This window comes from Rhineura floridana, chromosome 2 (assembly GCF_030035675.1).
Source record: "Rhineura floridana isolate rRhiFlo1 chromosome 2, rRhiFlo1.hap2, whole genome shotgun sequence".
Lineage (NCBI taxonomy): Eukaryota > Metazoa > Chordata > Lepidosauria > Squamata > Rhineuridae > Rhineura > Rhineura floridana.
This window is the reverse complement of record NC_084481.1, coordinates 39353031-39362044: the sequence shown is the minus strand read 5'-3', so window position 1 is coordinate 39362044 and position 9014 is coordinate 39353031. Positions and strand designations below refer to the sequence as shown.

Sequence of the window (9014 nt, the reverse complement as noted above, 5' to 3'; positions counted from 1 at the left end):
TATAACATTGAAGCGAAATTTTCAAATTAAATATAAATTGATCAGAATCTAGTTTTTCCAATACCCTCTCAAGCACCACAGCAGTGTGATACAATGGTGAACTAGAATTCTAGACACATCTAATGGTCCTCATCCTTGACTTCAAACCAACTGCATTTGTCAGCTTTTTCTTTTACTTTTCCAGTGTTCTACAGAGGGCTGAGCAGTTCCCTCTTCCACTGATTTAACTGAAAAGTTGGCCTGAATAAAACATTGCTACTGAAGTGTGCAGGTTCATTTTTTCTCAAGGGCAACAGCACTCTAATGGAGTCCTATAGTGTGACCTGCCAGGTCCTTGACCTCTCTGTTTTTTGCAATTCCTGGCAGGCAGCAAAGGCTGGTTTCTTGAGCTCATCTTGACAGGAGCTGTGGTAGGCTGTGTTTGGCCTGGTGGGTCACAAGGTGTGTACCTCCATAGACAGAAGACTGAACTAAGCCCCTTGTTGTCTCCTCTATTTCTATTATGGCATTTTAAGTTGCTATTATTGCATGTTGTGAACCAGTCCTGAGAACTTTGTTTTAAACACTGTAAAGAAATAAAATAAATACTGAGATATCTGTACAGGGGCATGTATATAAGAACAGAAGACAGTTCACAACTGTTTGGTTAGGACACAGAGCATTTGAAAAGACTAAATTTTATTTGACTTTTTAAAGGTAGTTATCTTAAAGAGCAAATGCTAGGACAATAAACATGTAATGTGGCTTAAGAGTGGTACAAACTGGAAATTATTTTGATATCACACAGGTTGCAATGTTTCATGATGAGGTTGCTTTTTTCAAGTACGCAATTAGATCTGCTCTTTCGTTCTTCTTTTTAATGCCAGCAAAAATCATTTTCGTTCCAGGAATGTATTTCTTAGGGTCCTCCAAATATTCCATCAGTGTATTTTCACCCCAGACAATACCTGAGAAATTTAGAAAGTGATGAAGTATCTACTTTTTATTTACTGAATGTTTTGCTGGTTGGTATACCTATAGTCTGAGAGACTTCAAATTTTATGCATACATATATATGAAAATAATATTGAATAGCTTATGTTCTTAATTCCAAAGGTTAAAAAAAAGATTAGAAAAAATGTCAAGCACAATCCAGATTCCATTACTATTTGAACACATTTAATACTTAGCACATATTTGGCATTTTATTTATTTTTGACTCACATTTTCATAATACGTTGGGATTCATACTATTTTACTCAAACTGTATAAACAAAACAATTTTATATGTCCTACATACATAGTTCTGGCAATTAGAATGAGGTGGCAGTTTTTAAAAATATAATCAGTTAAAAAAGTCATACCTCTTTAAAAAAGAAACCCAAATAATGATCTTTCTAGATATTAAAAATTACTTTCTGAATGTAGATGGAAGTCAAATCACTAAGGCCAAAAACCAACAGGTCCTTAATGCTCCATGTACTTTGGGAAGCCTTTCAGTTGATCTCCTCTGCCAATTAGTGTTATCTCTATCTTGGACTGCAGACACCCATAGCATTCCACCTATTCAATGAAATAGTCATCTGAGGCTGTGGTGGATGGGTAACTGATGGCTCACTTCTGGAATGTCCTCACATGCTGCGTAAACTGATGTAATTTAGCCACCAGGCTATTTCTCCCCACCCCCTAAGCTTTTCAGTGAACATTTTTATTTATTTGAACACTAATTCCATGCCCTTCCAGTGCACTTGCATTGCTCAGGGTGGCTTAATAAAAACCAAAAATGATCCCATATAAATAAAACAACTGCATGGAAAAATGGAAACAGGGTCAGAAGACAAAAACATTATAAAATGAGGGTCAGCCACATACAAATCAAATACCTGAGTGACAAGACAAATGCTTGCTAATACAGGAAAGGTTTAACCAATCAGCACAAACAATGAGAGGGCCAAATGGATCTCACAGGGAAAGAAACTTCACAATCTGGCTGCAGCCACCAAGAAGGCTCTTTCTCTCTCTTGTTTCAGTCTTGCTCAGCCACAAACAGGACATGGAGAAGAACCTCTTCAACAGACCTTACATTCCCTCAGCTATGCCTTCAGATTTTTTCACTTTTGAGCAGTTGAAGTTGAGGTGCTGTTGTTTTATAAGGTATTTTACCTGTCCTGTATTGTTTGCTGCCCTCGGAACTCTTGGAATTGAAGGTTCAGGATATAAATTGAGTAAATAAATATCAAATAAATAATTGCATGTCCTTCCATTCTGATATACGCTGATTCCATTTTATTTATTTATTTATTTATTATTTGATTTATATCCCGCCCTTCCTCCCAGCAGCAGCCTGGGACATTTGAAGTTCCTTTCAACAAAGTATGCTTAGAACAGAAGCTAAAGTATATTTATGAAATAGAAGCCAGTTGCAGAGGGGATGAAGCCAGCCTGCATTCAGCCTTATCAAAATAATCAAAGAAATTGAAAATTCAGTGAAACCAGCAGTCCAATCCTAACAATTTGCTTTAAACTGTCACAGAGAGAGCCAGTGTGACGTAGCGTCTGGAGTGTGGGAGTAGGAATATAGAGACCCAGGCTCAGCCATGAAATGTACCGGGCCAGTTATCATGTCTCATCTATTATCTGAGGATAAAAATGGGAGAGCATGAACTATGTACGCTACCTTGAGCTCCTTGACTAGAAAGGCACAATATAAATGTAAGAAATAATAATGTAGAGTGGCATCTAAGCTATAATCAGAGTAGACCCATTGAAATCAATGGACCTACTCTGAGTATAATTTAGATTCAACCCAAAGTTTGTTTGTTCACATTGCTGTAGCTAAAGAATAATCTTCTGCTTCTCTTCTTGTTGTGGCAATCTTGTTGTGGCAATCTTTACTATACAACTATGTGAAAAACTGTATTGTTTCCACAAATTGTAACATTTCAGCACATTTAAAAGAAGACCACGGTGCTGAAACATAACAAGCAAAAGGTTTTGTATTGAAGAATTAATACAACTCTGCAAACCTACTCTACAAGGAAAAGCCTGCAGTGCCAATCCAGCTCAAACTGCCCTTAGGTGCCATCACTGGTCTTGCCTCTGACCCCTGTGGTACCATATAAGGGAGTAATTCAGCTCCTGCTCTGGTGCTGTGGTTGGGTCCCAGTTCTGGTACAAGCTCTGGTAGCATGAGCACGAGGGGCCTTGAGACTCATCTTATGACCATCTGCGCAATGCATGAATAGACCATAAATCTTATGATGTTACTAAATCCATATCACAAGTGTATATTTGCTACACAAACACCTGCTGATACTAAGCCTCCTTTAATATATATACCTTTTCAGAACACATATCCAAGAACTGAAATGAGTAGTGAAGTAATCTCCCAGTGACGTTTTCCCTTGCAGAACTTTGGATCAAATTTATTTAGGGATACTGTCATTACATATAATAAACCAATGATTTTTAGAAATGTTCTATTCATTAAACTATTCCCATCTTACTCCCCCCTCCTTTCTTTTTACCTTTATTCTTGTTTGCATCCGAATAAGAAAAGCCAGCAGATTGTCCAGTTTTTCTGCCAAAGAGACCCGAAAGATTTGGGCCAACCTTGTGCTTTCCACCTTTTTCAACTGTATGACACTGTGAACATTTTTGAACAAAGATCTTTTTACCCATTTCAAAATCACCCATGGCAATCTATGAAAAAGAAATGCACAAAAATAAAACTATGATATGTTTGAAATGATTCTCTCCTTTCAGCACATCTGTTTCCAAATGCATGTTTGTAGTATCTGAAAGGGAAAAAAACAAATAATCATTTTGTGATGATGGTAGTGTAATGGAACTCTGGAAGTGCTACTGTTTAATAAAAAGGTGACAATTTGATCCTATCCATGTTTAGTCAGAAGTAAATCCTACTGCGCTCAATGAGATTTACTTCCAAGTAAATGTGTATCTAGGATTGTACCCACAAGCTGTAGTGTTGAGAACACTTACCTGAAAGTACAGAGCGGAACTTACTTCTGAATAAGCATGGACAATATAAACGATGTAAATATGACCAGCAGTTCTCCTGGTTGTCAGATAGGAGTCTTCCTCCATCCCTATTTGGATTTGCAAGGAACTGAAGCTGGGACCTTTTGCATAAAAAGCACATCCTATACCATGAAAGAACTGAAGTCTTCCCCAAAACCAGATGATAAATGTATTAATAAGTTTTAATTTTAGTAGAATTAAAAAGTAAGCACCAAGTGCTCCCTATTCTCTTCTTAAAACATGAAATATGAAACATGAAATAAAACATGAAATATGAAACATGAAATAAAACATGAAATATGAAATCATGAAATAAGTGTCTACACAATCAGTCAGCAAAATAATGTCTTATTTGTAATAATGCGAATACACTGGTCCTACTACTAATAAACAAACCCAATTCTAATAGGGAGATAATTTAGAAATGAAATTCCTTATTTTTTTATAATGCTAGCTAAAACTAAGTTCAGTTTAGACACGTTAATACTTGCATTGCTTGCAATGAAAAACAGCTGTTACTTCCTTGAAGTACAGAGGTTCAAAATGAACATTAGTCCTTCAAAATGACAATAGTGATACACAGGATTCTAGAAGTGCATAAAAGTCTACTCTTCACAAGTTCTTGCCCAATGTACAAATATACATTACATGTAAGTTTAGACCTGTGGCTTCCTTTATGGAATCTATCTATTTCTTGGTTGGTCTTACTCTTTTTCTACTCCCTTTTGTTTTTCCCAGCATTATTATCTTTTCTAATGAATCATGTCTTCTCATTATGGGTCCAAAGTATGATAACTTCAGTTTCATCATTTTAACTTCTAATGATAGTTCTGGTTTAGCATATCAAAAATTTAGGGGACTGCAGCCAACAAAGCTGTCCCACTAGCACAATGACTTCTGCCTTTCCAGTGGGACTTCCTCTCCCCACCCCGCCACCCCCATCTGCTCCAAAGGCTTGGGGAAATCGTCAGAAAAGATTTGGGGTGGCAAGAAGGAACGGAGTCCCATTGTGCAAGTAAAAGTCTATGCACTAAAGGGATGGCTTTGCTGGATACAATACAACCCAGGGAACGTACAAGGGGGGTGGGGAAAAAGAGAGGGTCAAAGAGTAAAACAGCTGTGGAAAGGGGCAATTTGGAGTTCAGAAGCAGTGTGGAGAAATGCTTAATGTTTCGCCATTCTATTATCCCATTCTATTATCCTATGATTCTAATTATAGAGCAGGGGAAGAAGAGAGGTTCAGTACTGACAGCGATATTCCCTGCCTAAAAAGTTACAAGTGAAATCAGTTTAGTGTAATTTTTTAAAAACTTCCTGAGGTAAACTATCAGAACTTGTAAATTAGTATACTGTACACCATAGTGCTGAACACACCAATAATGGTATACATGAAAAGTTAAGATTTTAGCAGAATTCTGAGGTCTTTAACAGCACTATCCTATTCTTCTGTATCACACTAAACAAACTGAACGTTGTGATATCTCTGAGGTTTGAGCAAGAATATGATGTAGATCAAATCATATAAATATACCTAATGCAAGTTTAATTATATAAATTACCAAAGTCAAGAAATTGGCAGGGGGGACTAACATTTTGAAGTACGGTATTAGGAAGGTGCAAGAATGACACTTTCCCCTCCCCCCATTAATGCGACACAAGTAGAAAGGATGAAATTAAGTAAGATTTTCCTCTCATCCTAAACACATTTATTTGGATACTGTGCACTAGTGATTTGTTCAGGGCCTACATTTTAAGCAAATGTATGATACAGAAGTAGAATTTCCCACTAGAGATGCATCATTCTGTGGAACAATCTCAGATGGACCAATAATTAATCATTAATGGACAATAAACTTTAGAAAGTTAAGACGCCATCCTGCATTAGTTCTGAAACAGAAAGGCAAATGATCTTTTGATGGCATGTTCTTCTTACTACACACTTGGAAGTATGGGAAGGAGGGAGAAAAAAGGCTGGGCCTTGCTTCCTCAGTATTCCCTTGAAAGAGATTTTGCTGTATCTTAAAAAATCACAGAGAAAAGCTGGGTATAAAATCTATACATCAGGGTTTATTAGGCAGAACACTGCCAGCCTCCATCATATGTGTGTGAGATTTATATGTTACTTGCAACAGTAGTTTTATAGTTATTGCATTTTTTTATTCATTTGGTGTACACTGCCAAGATATTTTATTACAAGCCGGTGGTTTATAACCTTTATAAATAAACAAATCAGATAGCACTTTTTCTTAAAAAAAAGAATCTCAGCTTTGTTTTCTCAATTTTCCAGGCTAAACTGAAGATGACACCTCTACACATTTCAAAGGCTAGAAGGCAAATGTTCTATTCTCTGCTTATGACATGCTTACAATGTTTAGGCCACATAAAGTGTGGTTTTTGGAAGCTGTCAGTTACTGGTTATGTGCAGGTGCTATTACTGTCAGTTGAAGTTCCATGGAAGAGGCCTGGGCAAAAAATGGATCCAGTAGAGTAGACACATCCTCCTGAAATTGCATGATTTTTACACATGGACCGTAAAACCATAATCAAATCACCACTCATGTCTTGAGTTCACCATAAAAATCACAGATGTGGTTTGTGAAAGGATGGTGGATTGGGGAAGCTCTACTGAGAAATCATGAGGATCCGACATTTTTCTACATGGAAGCAGTACTCAGTGAATTGTGTATCAAACATCGTTAGTCAAAGTACATGGACTACACAGAAAATAGTAGGAGCAGATGCTCTGTAGAGTGGGCAGTTGTATTCCTATGCCTCAAATAGAACTGAGGGATTAAACTCTGAACAGATAGGTGAAACTTTACCAATAACCCAGCCCAGTGCTTTTTGGGGTAAAAAATGAGGTGCTGGTACTTATAAGTGCCGTGAATGCCTGTACAAAATGGCTGTCATGAGCAGCGAAAAAGAGGTGTGAGTATTCTGTACTGGTGAGTACTGTCACAAAAAGAGCCCTGATCTTAACTAATATTTATTGGAAAGCAAGGTTTTTTTAAAAAATGGAATAAACACGATATACGTATCTGTATAACCTGACCGCTATAGGGAATGGGCACGATATAAACTGGATAACGAAATAATATTGAGGACAAGGCGCTTTACAGTAAGAACGAAATGAAAGCAGCGGGCTCTCCCCACTTTCTAAATAACCTCCTCCTGCTGCCTACCTTAAATCCAGGCTAAAATAGGGCCCTTCTACACCGGCTGGGCCTCCTTTCAAAGCCCAGCCTCGAACACTCTCGCTAACTAGCCAGTTCCACCTGGATGTGCTGGTATCACATCTTGATGACGTATTTAGAGACAAGGGCCGCCAAGGCAGACAAAGGTTTTATGTCACAATAGAGTCACCCAATTACAGACCAACGTCTGAAATGCTCTGAGCAGTGACTGGCGCACTCTAGCCAAGAGAGCGGTCCACCGGTGTGTATGCGCGAATGTTCTGCTTCGTTCCGCTTGAAACACTTTCAAGGGAAGCCACCCTGGCGCCTGCGAATACCTCTAAAAATAAGTCCCCTCACGTTTAACAGCTAGTGGGAAACAAAGTTTATTTATTGATTCGCGCCTTAACCAATACCAGGTCCGACCTTTGTTGTCCTCCCGCCCCCCTTTTTTCGTACAGTATCTCACTTCACAGAGTGGGGTTTAAGTAGGGAGAATCTTTTTCTGTAAGTTTACACTCGCGACGGGGTGTGACGGGAAAATGTTGTGCCTCAAGTCCGCCTCATCACAAGGGGGCGCTATGGTCCTGTTATCCTTTCGAGATGAGTGCTACTACGGAGATGAGAACGTTGGGAAAACAGAGCGGCAGCCTTCACACGAAAACGGGCGCTGCAATAACTTCTTTTTTGTTTCAGCTTCTATGGGCCGGACCGCTTGAGGCCGAGCTTCCGGTTTCTTTCAAAAAAGACGTCGCCGTCTCCCAGACCCGAGTTTGGAAGCAGGGGTAGCCGTTTCTCCTTCCAGCGGAACAATCGCCCCTCTAACAGTTGTTTGTTCCTGGTGATGGGCAGGAGTGTGCTGTAGGACGGGCTCCGGGACTGCTTCGCCTGGTTCGGCGAGGTCCAGGATGTCTGAGTAGCGCGAGACAAGCGCACCAAGCAGTCTAAAGGCGTCGCTTATATCAAGTTCGCCCTCAGCTCGCAGGCTTGTCGGGCTATGGAGGAGATAGACGGGCAGCGGTTGTGGCCAGGCTTCAAACCCTTGAAGGTGAAGTGGCAGCGGCGGCTCTGCCTTGTCAGTTGCCTCTTAGCAGCAACAAGCTCGGTTAACGCACACACAAGTGCAGTCTTGCTTATTTTCTCAGAAATAAGCCCCCCCCCCCCAAATAAGCGTGCACGTGCATTGCAACTCTAGGCTTGGTTGCTCAGGAGATGCAGCCACAGGCACGTAGCAAAGAAAGTTTGGCCCACCATTTTATCTCCCCTGCTGAACCTCTGCAGTCATCCATTTTTAGTAATTTATTATATATGCCTTTCTTTCTGCTTTTTGTAGCAGAAAGATTCTTGTACCTTTTAAAGTCCATGTAAAAGTTGAAACTTTCACTTAAAGTAAAAACAGAATTTTGAAGCTCAATTCAGCCATCACACCAAGCTTAATTACCGTTTGCTGTAATGTCTGAATTGACAAGCAATGATTTGTGATCAGTCACCAAACCATAAGAACATAAGAAGTGCCTGCTGGATCAGGCCAGTGGCCCATCTAGTCCACCATCCTGTTCTCACAGTGGCCAACCAGGTGCCTGGGGGAAGCCCGCAAGCAGGACCTGAGTGCAAGAACACTCTCCCCTCCTGAGGCTTCCGGCAACTGGTTTTCAGAAACATACTGCCTCTGACTAGGGTGGCAGAGCACAGCCATCATGGCTAGTAGCCATTGATAGCCCTGTCCTCCATGAATTTGTCTAATCTTTTAAAGCCATCCAAGCTGGTGGCCATTACTGCATCTTGTGGGAGCAAATTCCATAGTTTAACTATGTGCTGAGT

The 9014-nt window shown here is 39.7% G+C and overlaps 1 protein-coding gene across 3 annotated transcripts; it reads right to left on the bottom strand.

The window, feature by feature from the left end:
- Positions 1–651: 651 nt before the first annotated feature.
- LOC133376369 (cytochrome c, somatic) lies at positions 652–8335 on the bottom strand. 3 transcript variants are annotated; one of them, XM_061608378.1, is made up of 3 exons: positions 7203–8335; positions 3507–3776; positions 652–947 (listed from the first exon to the last, which is right to left on the bottom strand). In XM_061608378.1, exons 2-3 carry the CDS (start codon positions 3673–3675, stop codon positions 799–801), a joined length of 318 nt encoding a protein of 105 aa, XP_061464362.1. In that variant the 5' UTR covers positions 3676–3776; positions 7203–8335; the 3' UTR covers positions 652–798. The 3 variants fall into 3 exon arrangements, with proteins under 3 accessions (XP_061464362.1, XP_061464363.1, XP_061464360.1); XM_061608379.1 differs by having other exon boundaries at positions 3507–3681; positions 7663–8335; XM_061608376.1 differs by having other exon boundaries at positions 3507–3681; positions 7203–8333.
- Between the last annotated feature and the right edge of the window lie 679 nt (positions 8336–9014).